Source organism: Lucilia cuprina, chromosome 5, assembly GCF_022045245.1.
Source record: "Lucilia cuprina isolate Lc7/37 chromosome 5, ASM2204524v1, whole genome shotgun sequence".
Taxonomy (NCBI): domain Eukaryota; kingdom Metazoa; phylum Arthropoda; class Insecta; order Diptera; family Calliphoridae; genus Lucilia; species Lucilia cuprina.
In genome coordinates this window covers 59,803,842-59,819,853 of record NC_060953.1, presented here as the reverse complement: position 1 = coordinate 59,819,853, position 16,012 = coordinate 59,803,842, and the positions used below count along the sequence as shown (strand labels likewise).

The following is a 16,012-nucleotide window of genomic DNA, read 5'->3' as shown; positions in this document are numbered from 1 at the left end:
TATTACCAGTTTAGAGCTGTCACAAAAACTATAAACAGATTTAAATGGCAGACACGGTCATTACCATGTTATCACATTATTTTTAGACCATTTGCTTCAAATTAATAACTGGAAAACTTTGTTTAAAAAATTATAACATATTTAGTTTATAACTTGTTTTTAGTATATATGTGGCCACTGAAGTTTAATAGATTATTACAACAAAAACAATAAATGCAGTAAAATTGTTTGATGTAATATTAAATCAGAGCACTTTCAAGTGCTCAATAATGCAAAAATAAATAAACCAGGGTGAACCCTGCCTAATACAGCCTTGGAAACTAAGTGTTCCCAAATTGGCACAGCGACCGTAAATGGGTTAATCTAGTACTAAAAACCCCTTTCAAAGATTCATTAGATAGCATATATCAATTAAATAATGGAAATCATTTAATGGGCTACATCAGAGATATTATAAAACGTTCTTCTGATTATCAAAACAGCCAGATAGTATCGCTTATCTTCGCTCCAATAGCTTTCAACATTAACTAAATATTATACATTTTAGTAGTCCATCAAATCTCTATTATTATAAGCTCCCAAATTATGCTATAATCAAGATCATTTTCAACGTTAGCTTTATTTCCAACAGCTCTCTTTCTCTCACAACATATAGAGATCTTAATAGACTTAAGTTTATTTTATAATGAGATCAAGGAATATATTTTCAAGTTTAGCAAATTAAGAAGCAGTGATCAGCTAATCTCCTTTAAAATAAGTGTGAATGTGTGTGATAATAATGTATGAATGTATGATCAAGATAAAAGTACGTTTTACGCAACAATAAGACTATAAATTTAAGAAATTTCTTTGCCAGCTAAACATAAAAAAATGCGAAATATTGAAATTTGAAAAAAAAAACGAAAATCTTCAAAATAAACAAAATTAGAAATGAATTTTGCTTTTAAGAACTCAGATCATTTTAGACTTTTTGTGTCTACAAAAACTATAACGTATTAAGTTGAGAAGTTTATGATGAGTAAAACCAACAAAAAACAATTTTCTCTTTTTCTCTCTCTTGAACTTTTTCACAGTGTTTACTTTGATCCCTACTTAGCAGCCGCTGCAGCTCAAGCTGATCCCAATTTACGTTTTCAGGTAAGACATAGATAATTTTTGTACTTTCTATTTGTTTTTTTGTTTTAAACAAAAAAAGTGATATATTTTTACTTAAATTAGTTTAAAAAAAGGGCTAGATTTATGATAAAATTTTAAAATATAATTAGTTTTAAGCAAAAAAATTAAGTTAATTAAATAAATTATGAAAAATAAACATCAAAAAAAACTAAACATAAAATTTTACAGGCAGCGAAACCGGTCACAGAAGTTCCAGCAGCACAGCCAGCCGCAATTATAAATGTAATCATTGTTTTATATTTTAATATAAAATTTATAAACAATAATAATTTTATTATATACAAAAATTATTTAACTAAATATTTATTTACCATCTATCATTTTTATTACTGTTTGTTTGTAACTATTTTTTATTAATTTCTTATTCACCTCTTTGGTCCCCTTGAGTATGCTTCATTTTCTTCTTTTGATTAATTTCGTTTATTTTTGATTTTCTTGTTTAACATAATTTTCTTTTCTTTTGGAAGTCTTGTATAAAATCTAGTTTTTTTAGTAATATACTATATATTTTTCTTTTTTTTTATGTATATTGTTTTCCCTGGTTGCCCTGATTTTTATATAATTATATATACATTTATTGGTTTGAGTATAATTGTTCTTCTTTCTCTTTTACTATCGCGCTCTTTTGTACTCTTAGTGTCGAAAACGAACATTTATTTAATTGATTTTTAATTAATTATTTATTTAAGTGAACTAAGTTTTCTACAATATTTGTTGTAATCTTATTAGTTCTAACTTTGAAAATAATATAAAACAAGAATTATGCCTCAATTGATTTCAATTTTATTTTCATTATGGCTTATATTTAAATATTGTTAATAACAATATGTATTTTGTATAATGTTAATAAAACATATGAATCTCATTTAAATACTCTCACACTGTCTGAACACACTTTTAATGAAAATATTTGTACATTTAACACTATATAAATTTAATCGCACAAAATTTAGGTTTTAGAGGGGTTTATTTTTTTATTGGTATTGGAATTTACATGAATAACATTAAACCGCTGAAAATAATTGCATTTATTGCTTTAATCAGAAATATTCAATATATGTAGTTACTAACAAAAAAAAAACTTCAAAGCAAATGAGAACAAAATAGCGGTCTAGCTAAATAACACAAAAGTTATTGGATTAATTATATATCGTAAACTTTCAAAACAAACTGAACTACAACTGCACTAAAAGTAATCTAGAACTGAACTAGAACTGAACTAGAACTGAACTAGAACTGAACTAGAACTGAACTAGAACTGAACTAGAACTGAACTAGAACTGAACTAGAACTGAACTAGAACTGAACTAGAACTGAACTAGAACTGAACTAGAACTGAACTAGAACTGAACTAGAACTGAACTAGAACTGAACTAGAACTGAACTAGAACTGAACTAGAACTGAACTAGAACTGAACTAGAACTGAACTAGAACTGAACTAGAACTGAACTAGAACTGAACTAGAACTGAACTAGAACTGAACTAGAACTGAACTAGAACTGAACTAGAACTGAACTAGAACTGAACTAGAACTGAACTAGAACTGAACTAGAACTGAACTAGAACTGAACTAGAACTGAACTAGAACTGAACTAGAACTGAACTAGAACTGAACTAGAACTGAACTAGAACTGAACTAGAACTGAACTAGAACTGAACTAGAACTGAACTAGAACTGAACTAGAACTGAACTAGAACTGAACTAGAACTGAACTAGAACTGAACTAGAACTGAACTAGAACTGAACTAGAACTGAACTCGAACTGAAATAGAACTGAACTAGAACTGAACTAGAACTGAACTAGAACCGAACTAGAACTGAACTAGAACTGAACTAGAACTGAACTAGAACTGAACTAGAACTGAACTAGAACTGAATAGAACTGAACTAGAACTGAACTGAGCTGAACTAAAACTGAACTAGAACTGATCTAGAGCTGAACTAGAACTGTACTAGAACTGAATTAGAACTAAACTAGAACCGAAGTGAATCGAACTGAACTAGAACTGATCTAGAGCTGAACTAGAACTGAACTAGAACTGAATTAGAACTAAACTAGAACCGAAGTGAATCGCACTGAACTAGAACTGAATTAAAACTTAATGACAACCGACTGACTTTTTATTATATGAACTGGGCTAATTTATGGCTAAAATAACTCTTATTAAATTCAGTGGTATAAATTCTTTAAATTTACAGTTTTTATCACAAATCCCCACAACTGAAAATATATCTCTCCACTCCTGTTTATATAGTGTTAATTGTACCACTTTAAAATATATACCACCACCACAAAAAAAAATCCATTTGATTGTGCATTTCTTTAACAAAAAAAATACATTTATTTTTTCTGTCATTCATACGCATTTTTATTCCTTCATGCCATCTTCACAAATTCTGTTATTTTGAATTTTATTTTTTTTTTTATTTGGAAAAAATACTTGTACAGGAAAACTACTTTTTGGTTTCTGTACAAAATATAACATATTTTTATTTTTCCTTAGTATTGTAACAAATTTTATTTAAAAGCATGATGCTGTTTTTCTTATTTTTTTTTTTTTTTTTTTGTTACTTTAGTTTTTCATCTTTCACTTAGTCAGCCAGCCATCCATCCATACATCGTTTTTATTTAACAACATTTTACTTCACGGTATTTTTTTTTATTTCTTTAAAATATATATATATTTTTTAAACAATTTGTTTCATGCAAATATGATGATGGCAATTTAACTTATTTGACTTTTACGCCTTTTTTTTTTTTTGTTACTTTAGTTTTTCATCTTTCACTTAGTCAGCCAGCCATCCATCCATACATCGTTTTTATTTAACAACATTTTACTTCACGGTATTTTTTTTTATTTCTTTAAAATATATATATATTTTTTAAACAATTTGTTTCATGCAAATATGATGATGGCAATTTAACTTATTTGACTTTTACGCCACTTTCTTTAGTATTTTTTTAATTTCATGTCAAAGGAAAAACTTGAAATTGTTTCCCTTTCGCTAGGAAGAGTAATGAATTTTAAATGACCCTTATTGAGTTAAAAAATGCGAAAAAAAGAATAGAAAATATAACGCATTTTTATAGTAGAGAAGAAAATTTTATATTAATTTGTTTTTAATAGAGTATTTATTCAGCGGAGATGTGAAGCGATTAACAAGTTGGCACATACATATATTGCATTTCAATAGATAGAGTTTTGTAAGATTAGAAGCGATTAGGTGTCAGAAGTTTAAACAAATTTAAAATTCTGGCAGGACTGTTCTCTACAGTCTGGGTTATTGTCTAAAGTTTAGGCTTTATTCCAAAGTTATGGTTATTTTGTGTATTTATTTTGAAATGTAGAATATAGAATGGCTTAAGTGTAAAATCTTTACTATTGTCTAACCTATAGACTGTAGTAAGTAGTCTCGACTTTAGTCTATAGTCTGGACTATAATATGTTATATGGACATTAGTCTATAGTCCGGACTATAGTCTATAGTATGGACTAAATTCTATAGTATGGACTATAGTTTGGATTTTCGTCTATAGCCCAGACTTTAGTGTATAGTCTATACTCTGGACTATAGTCTACATTATATTCTTTAGTCTGGACTAAAGTATGGACCATAGTCTGAACTATAGTCTATAGCCAGAACTTTAGTCTATAATCTGGATATTAGTCTTTTGTCTGGACTATATTCGGTAGTTTGCACTTTGGTCTATATCCTAGACTAACGTTTATAGCCTGGATTATAATCTATGGTTCGGACAATAGTCTATAGTTTTTAGTGTAGTTTATTGTCTGTAGTCTGCACTAAAACCTATAGTTTGGACTATTGCCTGGACTGTGCTAGTCTTAAGTGTGGATAATAGTATATAGTCTGCACTAAAGCCTATAATAAGGAATATATTCTGGACTTGGCTTTAGTCTGTAGTCTGAACTATAGTCTTTAGTCTGGACTATATTCTGTAGTTTGCACTTTGGTCTATATCCTAGACTAACGTTTATAATCTGGACTATAGTCTATGGTTTGGACAATAGTCTATAGTTTTTAATGTAGTTTATTGTCTTTAGTCTGCATTAAAACCTATAGTTTGGAATATTGCCTGGACTATTCTAGTATTAAGTGAGGAATATAGTCTGGATTATAGTCTGGAATATAGCCTGGACTATAGTTTGGATTATCGTATGGTCTAAGTCTGGACTATAATCTATATTCTGGACTATAACCTATATTCTGAACTATAAGTCGTTAATATAGATTATAGCCTATAGTATGGACTCAAGTCTTTTTTTGTGGACTAAAGCCTATAGTCCGGACTATAGACTATAATCTTAACTATAACGTTTATAGTCTGGACTATAGTCTGGACAATATTCTATAGTGTAAATTATAGTCTGTAGTCTGCACTAAAGCTTATAGTCTGGACTATTGCCTGAACTATAGTCTGGTCAATAACCTATACTCTGGACTTTTGTCTATAGTTTAAAATATAGTGTGGACTATAGTAGACTCTTATAGGATATTAGAAATCGTTTATAAAATTTGGAGTGAAAGATAAATGTAGGATCTATTAAAAGATTATTAACATCCATTCTACTTAATTTTATTTTTTTCATAATTATTATTTAAATTTAAATTTTAGTTACACTAACTGTCACAGTATACTAACAGAATTTCATTTCACAATCTACATATCTTGTCTACAAAAGGGTTTAGTGCCATTTCTTTAAACTTTTTATATTTTAACATTTATTCCTAAAATTTTGCATAAAGTTCATAAAAAAAAAAAACACTTAGGCCTTTTTGCAGACAAAATGAAAATTTATAATTTTTATTTCATTAATAGTTCTTTTTGTAAATTAACACATTTAGAGTTTTAATATTTTGTTTTATTTATGTTTGTTACACTTCATTATACTTATAATAACACCAAAATTTATTTCACAAATATACTTAACATTCATTTGATTAAAAAAAAAAATTTAGAAAAAATCGAAATAGAAATTACCCAAAAATAAGAAACAAAATTTACTTAAAAACTTACAGCGCCGCACTGTGACAACGCTAAACAGTAACCCACATACGATCAACCGCATACCGGTACCACAGAATGTTTTGGTAAAAAATTTAAAAAAAAATCTACATGAATTTATGTTACTTTTTACCACTTTTTATCATTTAGTGTTAGACCAATGTTAAAGTTGTTGCTGTTAATGTCGTTGTTGTTATAGCTTTATGTTATTGTAATATGATTTTTTTTCATACACCCTTCTTCTATTAAGGATTTACTTTTAAGCTTTTTAAACAAAAACTACTAAAAAACAAATTCTATTAAGCATGTTGTATGATTTTTGTTTTTAAATTTAAATATTTTACAGGTGTTGCTGTGTGTTGGAATTTTAGTTTACTTTAATTTTATAATACAATTAAATTAATATTAATTATGTATTTAATTAAATTTCAGTTAAAAAATAATTGAAATCTAAAACAAAAACTCAAATAATTTTGAAAATAATTTTTTAGCATGTATTTTATTTAATTTCTGGTAAATTGTTTTCATTTCTTAAGTAAAAACCTGTTAAAACAATTAAAAAGGTTTTGGTTACAATTTCTTTAAAAACCTATATGTTTCCAAAAAAATGCATTATTTTGACATTATTTAACTATTTTATTAAAATATTTAAACAACGCACTTAAAATTTAACTGTTAATGTATGTATTGTCTGTCTATATTGATTGATTGATTTGTTTGTTTGAAGCAAAATTTAATTTTCTTTTGAAAAAAAATTATTTAAACTAGTTTAATAATGCACCCCCCAACCAGTTTTGAATATCAAGTGTGGATTTATTTAACTGTCATTGTCAGAGATACATATTTGTAATATTCTCCTTTTTATATTTCTAAAATCTATTAAGATTAAAATGTGTTTCATTTTATTTAAGAAAAATTTTTGTGTAATTGACAGGTGTCAGTTCATAAAAAGAAATGTTTTATAAATTTGTTAACATGAACTGTTTGATTAAATCACACACTAATATTTCAAAAATAATGCAAAAAATATTTATATATAAATATAAATTATTTGTAAAATTTCACCTTTTCTAAATAAAACGTATTCTGTTTATTTAACTTTCATTTTTGGTTGTTTTCTAACGGCCATTTGAATTAAAAGTTTGTTAATGTTTGCTTCTCTTTTCTCTCTCTCTTTACTTTTGGCGACGAATTTTATAGGCTACTGGTCCTCTGTTAAAGACACCCTTGTCTCAGGCTCAACAAGCTTATGCTACAGCTGCAACTACATATACTGCTGTGGCAGCTAGAGCAGCTTATGGTGCTGCAGCTGCTGCAGCAGCTCAGCCAGCTTTGGCTGGTTATGCCACCGTTGCGGGGTAAGTCTGACAGCATCGAACAAAAACGTTTAACAAAGACAAGTTTTACTAATCCAAATTAACAAAAACTCGAAATTTTACTAAATCATATTTAATCCAGTTTTGAATTTGAAAATCTAACAAATATTCTACTAACCGAACTACCTTCATTTATATAAAACTTTAATGATCCAACAGAGTTCTTCAGTTTTTTTTTTTTTTTTATTTTCTATATTTTCTTTTACTTTATAAATATCAAAACTTTTCTAAAAGTATTAAAGACTTTTCAATTTTGTATAAAACTTCTCCAATGGTCTATATAGTCTGGATTCTAAGACTATCTAGCAAATATCTTCTTTGTTTGTACTATATAGGGAATCTCTACAGCTTTGATTAGAATCCCTAGTATGAACTATAATTTATAGCCTCTACTATTGTCTATAGTCAATATTCTGGACAATTGACTATATAATCTGAAGTTTAATCTGGACTAAATAGTCTATAATATGGAATATAGTCAATAGTATGGACTATAGTCTATAGTATAAACTATATTATATTGACCGGACTATAATCTATAGTCTGGTCTATAATTTATAGTCTAAAATCAGAAGTACACTACTGGGCAGGACTATAGTCTTTATATAGTCAAAAATATTGTCTATAGTTTGGAATAAATTATATAGTCTGGACTATAGTCTATTGCCTGGACTGTTGTCCATAGTTTGGACTATATATAATATTGATCTATATATTATTGAAGATCCAAGAAAAAGTTAATTTGTTTATGGGTTTCTTTACAAATTATTAAATCTGTGTAAATATAATTGCACATGTATGATTAGTTGTAAATAATAATTATAAATTGTAAATATAAATAATTTACTAACTAATAACTGTTATTGTTGAGAATGGTTTCTGTTCCCTTTATCATGTTTAAAAATTAACATGTTATAACTTTTTAAAATTTTTTTCACTGCTCAGACAATTAAAGGGATATATCGGACATGGAACATTTAAAATTTGAAATATTATCTTCTTAGGATTAAAAGTACTAAATTATTTTTCGGCATTTTTAATTTGCTGGCTTAACTCTTTTTTTCAATTTATGTAAATAAATTTTTTCAAGAATATTTTGCATTATACTAAAATATTTCGTACAATTTCGTATATATTACGAAAGAATTTCGTGGTGCGAAACAACGAACGATTCGTACAATGTACGACACTTTTTGTATATATTAAGCATGGATTTTTTTCAGTGTACTGACAAATTTATGCACTAAGTAGTGTTACCAATTCTGTATTCATTTCAATATACAGACCTCGGAGAAGTATATTAATTAGTACATTATCTAGTCGACAGGCTACTCTATGTCCTTCTCTATTGACTAGTCTTGTACTAGGGATAACAAACGGGAATTCCCGAAAATCCCGGAATTTTCGGGATTTGAAAGTACCGAAAACCGGGAATTTTAAAAATGAAATCCCGGGGAATTTCGGGATTTTAAAATCCCGAAGTGTTTTTCCTCTAAATTTATACATTTTAAAATATTTAATAAGAGAATTTTAATAGTTTTTGATTAAAAAATAAGCAGGATCATAAAATTTTAAACATTTTTCATTGAGTAATTAACTTAAGATGACTCTACTAACTTACAAGCTGAAATATCAAATATAAAAAGGGCAATAAATAGGCATAGACACTATCGGATATCTAAAAATAACAAGTAAGAAATTATGATTTAGTTTTCATAATAGCGCATTTGACTTGATTTGTACCTCGCCTTCGATATATTTAAGCAATTTATTGTTAAAAATTAATTTTCTGAAATGCGCTTTATATAGGGGCTTCCCCCAAAGCCTCCTATTTGAGGCGATCCTCATAAAATTTGGAGGATAAATTTATGGTCACATAAAATGTATTTACGCTGAATTTCACTATGGCACTAGTCATTTTACGCGGATTGTGGATATTAAAGTCATTTTTTGAGGGGGGGATTTATAAGGAGGCTTGGGTCAAAAGAGACCTGAAATTTAATAGGGTCTTCAAGTATAAAACTTAGTTGTGCCAGTTTTTGTCGATATACGAGTATATTAAACATAATTATGAGCTACTCGGGACAAACCCAATATATCCTCCCACTCCCTCTAAAGTGGTGTAGGATATAAAAAGGACAATAAATAGGCATTGATACTATCGGATATGGGTATATCAGAATATATACTGGCAGTCAACCTGTTAATAAAATGGCGAGATGATAATTTTCTTATTTGGGTAAGAGGACACGATATATAACTGGAAATAATATTGCTAATAACTTGGCAAAAGCTGGAACTACTATGGCTATACTTGATATAGACCAGTTTTGTAGTGTTTCCCTTGTGGCCATTAAAAACCATATATCCGATATTCAGCTCAAAACGTTTGGTCACATGAGTGGTGTATTTAAAAAGCACTGTATTTAAATAACTATTTTTTTATTGTTAGTACTTTGAATTAATTTGGAATAATAATTTGTATATATGGGCATTTCCACCGAAAAGTCTACTTTTGTCACATCACGTCACGTAACATTAAATGCCTATATCTAGGGATTTTTATGTAGAGCTCTAATAGCTCTATGCATATGAAAAAGAGGACACCAATCGAAAAGTATGTCCCTAAGATATTGTCAATTGATGATGCGTGTGGAAATTCCCATATACAAAAAAATTCTGAGAAAATTTTATAAATTGGTCATAGATCCCATAAAGGGACAACTTCCGAAAATCAATCGCAAATAAGTCATTACTATAACTAACCATAAACAGATGTAAATTTAAAAAATTGATAAAATATAATTTCTATAACCATTTTAGATTCGTAACTCCGACTTATTTTTATTTAAATATAATTTACATCGCTTTTATTTTCAATTCCAAACGAATTAACCTCTATAAATATCCGCATATAAATTGGTGCAAAAAGTTGCATTGTGTTCTTTAATTTGAACTTTTATTTGTAGCTTATATTCACCAGCACCATGAGGATCAGGTGAATAGACTGACATATCGGCTACAACTTTAAAATGTATCTTTTGCTAAAAAAAAAAATAAAAATTTCTAGTAAAATAAAATACCTAATGTAAATAAAACATACACCCTTGAAAAATGGACATATTCGTTCCTCCTCCGGTATGACATCCATTAAACCGGCCCACATTTCGTTGCGACTGAAAATATGCTTACAAGCATCTGGGCGTTCTATATTGTAAATGGTGCTAACCCAACTATTTCGTTTTTTCTTAAACGCTTGTATGGTAGCAGGATTCTAAATATTAAAAAAATAACAAAGAAATTTGTAAAAAATCTTTTGTAAAGAAATATAAAACTTTTTACTCACCATTCCTTTAATATCTCGTGTAAACACAATAGCACCATTAACAAAGACCGAACCATTCGTTAGGGTTTCAAATTCGATATCGGATATGTCTAAATAGTCCTTGATAAAATGATAGGCCGGATTATCGCAGGGAGAAAATATTTCTTCGTCTTTTAGAACAATATCATATTTAAAGGCAAACTATAATTATTATATATATAAAATTCAAATAAGTTAAACTTTTCTGATTTCGATTCTTTAATATACTGACACTGGTTGCTGTTAATATCTGTAAAATCGTTACTATTTCTAAAAATCTTTTCATTTTTGTTAACGACTTTTATTTTGACTTTTATTTGAAATGTGTCCACATATTTATACTGCTTTACAGATATATGTTTTATAGTTGATATATATACACGATTATTTACGAAGTGTGTAATTACTTTTAATGTTAACAATATTTAGTTATTAATAATTATAAGTTGTTAATTGTGTAGAATAATTTAATAATATTTAAAAAATTTATAAAGCAGATGTTTTTTCTAATTCATTAGCAGTTCTCAAACTACTTTTTACGTACTAGTTCTATTGTCAAGTCTATAGGTTAATCTAGCCTGGTAACTACTATATAGAATATTTATTTGATTACCTAGTCTATGGACTAGTCTATAGGCTTGTCTTTTTACCCTTCTATGTAATGACTATTAACTAGTCTGTCTATAGGCTAGTCTTTTGACCAGTTCATATCTAATTCTAATCTATTGACTATATACTAGTCTATAGTCTTTAGACTAGTCTATAGCAAAATCTATTGTCTAATCTATTACTTATTCTGGACTAATCTGCCGACTGGTCTGTTAACTAGTCTGTTTTGTTTAATCTATAATCTCCCAGCAAAATCTTTACATACCCGGTAAGTAGGCAAGTAATATTGGAGAAAAATGTAAATAGTTACTTTTTGGGTGAATAACTACTTATTTTTGTTCGACGATGACCAAAAATAACTGGTTACAAATCTGCTTACCCGACTTTTTCGGATTTAAAACTGGTTTTACAGTTATTTTTCATGTTTGCTGGTCTATTCTCTTACTCAATGCCCCATTAAAAAGTAGTTTTATCATTCTATCTGGAATGGTTTTTACGCAAATAATAATATCGAAATTTCATGAAAAAACTTTCAAAATCGACTACGGTTAGAAACACTAACTAAATCCTTATTAGACTAGCGTATGTCTAATAAAGACTTAAATTTATTTAATTTATTGATAACGAGAACTCATTACCAAGTAATATATGAAATAACTACATTTCCTACAATACTAATTACCAAAATTTGAAAATATTTTACTGGGCTACGGTATAAAATATTGGTGTAGATTACTAGTCTGTGAACTAGACCATGAATTATCCTATTCACTAATCTATGGACTATTCAATTTACTACTATATATAGTACATGGATTTGTATATGGACTAGTCTGTTAACAAATCTATTGAATAGTCAGGTCACAAGTCTATTGACTAGTTTTAGTATTGGATTGTATATGGATTAGTCTATGGATTAGTTTGTTTACTTATCTATGGATTAATCTATGAAATCGATATCATATTCACTAGTCTATGGACTATTCAATTTACTACTATATATAGTACATGGACTAGTGTATGAACTAGTCTGTTAACAAATCTATTGAATGGTCAGGTCACTAACTTCTCTATGAACTAGTTTATGAAATCGATTGACTAGTTTATGTCTAGTCCACATACTATTCAATGACTAATCCATATACTAGCCAAATCATAGACTAGGCTATGAAATCGATTGACTATTTTATGTCTGGTTCATAGACTATTCAAAAAATAATCCATATACTAGGCAATAGAATAGTACATTGTCTGTGAAATAATCTATTTAATAATCAATTTTCTAGTCTATGAAGTAGGCTATTATCTTGTCCAAGGATTAGTATACTCACGAGTTAGTAGATCCTGAAAACTTGGTGTATTGCCCAATCTATGAACTACTCTATTTTATTGCCTATAGACTAGTATATTGATTACATTATATTAAGTATTTTATCATTTGTTTTAATTTTTATTTCATAATTTATTTTAATTTTCAAAATTATAAATTTAATATAATTTTTCTGTTTTTTTATTTATATTTTTTAAATTTAATTTTTAATTTCTTTTTTATTTTATTTACAATTATATTTTTCTTTTTTATTTATTTTCTAGAAAAAACGAAATAAGAAAAACTGAAAATCTGAAAATTTTACTTGAAAACTTTTGCAAATATCTAATGAAACTTAATAATTATAACTAACAAATTTATAATATATAATCAAAAACTAATCTACTAATTTAAAATACAATACAAAAAAGGACCGAACCTACTACTAATCAAGATTTGAATAACAACTAAAAAAGCAAACTAATACGAATTTACTAAACGAATTGTAATGAATGAATTTGAATTGAATTAAAATTAATTGAAATATTTTTGCTTTAAATTTTTATTATAATAGCTATGCCCGAGAATATGCTGATCCTTATTTAGGACATGGTATTGGTCCTGTTCCCGGCTATGGGGTAAGTTAAAAAATTATTTGAAATATGTAAGGATATCATTAGGTTATTATGAACTTAAATAAACTTAAAAATGGATTATTGTGGATATAATATATAATCACGACTATCATCAATAGAAGTTAAATTTAAGTTTCCTTCAAATTTTTATTCCCCTCGAAGAAGGGGAACTTGCTGTGAACAAATTATTCACAATAGTAAATTTTGTATACAATAGCTGTTCATTGTTTACAAAATTCCATTAAAACAAATTTCACAATAGGGGAAAAAGTGAATACTGAAAAGAGAATACATTTCACGTGAATAGTGATAAATTTTTTAACATTTTAAAAAATTTCAAAAATATTTTTTATTAATAATCTCTATTTATCTTTTTCTTTAGGCAACTATGTATCGTGGAGGATTCAATCGTTTTACGCCATATTAAATTTTCAATAAAATGTATCATCATTGAAAATATCAACATATAATTTTCAAAATACTCATCAATTTTATTGAAAAAAAAAAATTACAAAACAACATTTTCAAATACTCATCAACATCAACACAGGGGTTGCAAAGATTAAAAAAAAAAACAAAAATCTTTAAAAAATAATGCTCAATTTAAAAAGAAATGATAAAATACTCATTTAAAAATAAACACATAATTTAAATAAAATAAACCAAACATTTTTATATAAAAAGAAACAAAAACACACGTTTAAAGTGCGTTGTTGTATTAAGAAAGATATTTATATAAAGAAAAGCAGAAGTCTCAAAAGAATTTTAGTAAGATTTATTAAAAATGAAACATGAAAAAAATGGAAATTATATATTTAGATTACAAAACAGTTAAGAAAAAAAATACAAGTAGTTTTGTTCAAATTCAATGTCGTCCAGCAAATTAACAAAAAAAAAAATAATTGCAAAACAATTTCTAGATTTAATATTAAATTTAAACAAAAAAAAAACAATCCTTAATTCTTTAATACAAAAAAATACAAACAAAAGTTTATACCAAAATTTCTAGGGCTTCTCTTAATTAAATGAAAAACAGTCAGTAGTAGATTTAAAATTAAAAAAAAATGATTTTCTTTTTCTTAAAAAAAAAATATTTTTTTTTTGGTAAAATTACTATAACAACTAAAAACAAAATATTCAATTAAAACTATGTATAAATTTAAAGATTTATTTTTCAAACAAATAGTTTCTTGTAGTTAAAAATTTATTAACAACACACACACACACTCTTACTCAGAAACAGCAAAAAATCTTTGTTTTTTTATATAAAATAAATAAAACTCTTTAAACATATGTTTAACAACATATAAAAATTATATAATACTTTATGAAAATAAAAATAATTTATGTAAAATTAATTTAATGTTTAGCAAAAAAACAAGGCAGCCCTTAATTTTTATATAAAAAAAAATCTATTTTTTTAGAAAAAAATAATATTATACTTTAATTTGGCAACTATTTACAAAATACTCATTATTTTATGTTATTTCTTTATTAAATTTTTTTTATTATTATTATTATCTTTAAAAGTTTCAATTTAAAACTTTTGTTTTATATTTGTTAAGAGATTTTTTTCTTTTTCTTTATTTACTCACTATTATTGCTACAAACAAAATACTCATTTAAATAAATATATATTTTTAAAAATAAATGTATAAAAAAACACTTTGTTTAATGAATAAATTAATTTTTTATTCCTTTTTTCGTCTTCTTTAATTTGCTTTTAATTTAATTTGTTTCATAAAAGTATTCATTTATATGATTTGTTGTTTAAAAATAAAAAAAAGAGATTTTAATTTAACAATTTTTAAAATATATTATAATATTAACACTAAAACTATCCATTAAAGTTAAGAAATTAGTTTATAACTCAAAATGTTATATCTCACAAAGAGTAATTACTCTGCCTCTATTTTAAGGGCAGAAATGAGAATAAATATCAATGTGCTCTCAAACTAAACTGTCAAGCATTCAGTTCGAGATTTTAGTTTTACATTTAATATTCAAATCAAATTTGGTTTAGTATCTTCAGATTCCATATTGTATTTTGACAAGGTTTTGATATTGAAATACAGAATTTATTATAAAAAAATTACACAAGGAATAATTGTAATGGCAATTTTCACTTTAATTCTAATTAAAAGATTTCTAATTTTGTATATTTTATCGTAAATGACTTTGGTTTGGATTCATTTGATTCCTGTTTAAAGTTTGTCTACTTTGAATACTAATTTATGGACTAGTCTATGAAATATTCTATTGACTAGTCTATGGACTTGTCTGGAATGTGGATTAGTCTTTAGGGCCTGCTGTCTATGAAGGCAACATATTAGCCTTGCTTTTGAACTTGTTTGCTGACTTGTCTGCTTTCTTGTCTATGAACTAGTCGGTTGTACTGTCATTGAACTTGTCTGCTGACTAGTCTATGGAATAGGCTACGTACAAGTCTGTTAAAAAGTACATTGAATAGCTCGTTGACTAGTCTTTGAACTAGGCAAACTATTGCCGAGTTAAT

The 16,012-nt window shown here is 26.8% G+C and overlaps 2 protein-coding genes across 17 annotated transcripts in view; one reads left to right on the top strand and one right to left on the bottom strand.

Annotated features, from left to right (window-relative positions):
• Positions 1-14,380, top strand: part of LOC111679859 (homeobox protein 5) — a 278,845-nt gene extending 264,465 nt beyond the window's left edge. For 10 of the 16 annotated variants that reach the window (XM_046951593.1, XM_046951594.1, XM_046951603.1 and 7 more), the window contains 6 exons: positions 1,074-1,137; positions 1,345-1,398; positions 6,219-6,290; positions 7,405-7,562; positions 13,437-13,500; positions 13,880-14,380. In XM_046951593.1, the coding sequence (XP_046807549.1) occupies positions 1,074-1,137; positions 1,345-1,398; positions 6,219-6,290; positions 7,405-7,562; positions 13,437-13,500; positions 13,880-13,924 (457 nt within the window). In that variant the 3' untranslated portion in view covers positions 13,925-14,380. Of the gene's footprint in view, positions 1-1,073; positions 1,138-1,344; positions 1,399-6,218; positions 6,291-7,404; positions 7,563-13,436; positions 13,501-13,879 lie in introns of those variants that run through there. The other 6 variants (XM_046951602.1, XM_046951607.1, XM_046951598.1 and 3 more) reach the window with 3 other exon arrangements.
• On the bottom strand, positions 10,392-11,189 carry LOC124420045. Its single transcript, XM_046951608.1, has 3 exons — positions 10,927-11,189; positions 10,684-10,854; positions 10,392-10,624 (listed from the first exon to the last, which is right to left on the bottom strand). Exons 1-3 carry the CDS (start codon positions 10,927-10,929, stop codon positions 10,472-10,474), a joined length of 327 nt encoding a protein of 108 aa, XP_046807564.1. The 5' UTR covers positions 10,930-11,189; the 3' UTR covers positions 10,392-10,471.
• Positions 14,381-16,012: the final 1,632 nt, after the last annotated feature.

Excerpts from the sequence above, each read along its gene's own strand:
- LOC124420045 (XM_046951608.1), bottom strand. Across the intron at positions 10,625-10,683 it reads TATGTCCATTTTTCAAGGGT|CAAAAGATACATTTTAAAGT; the intron begins GTATGTTTTATT and ends TTTTTTTTTTAG.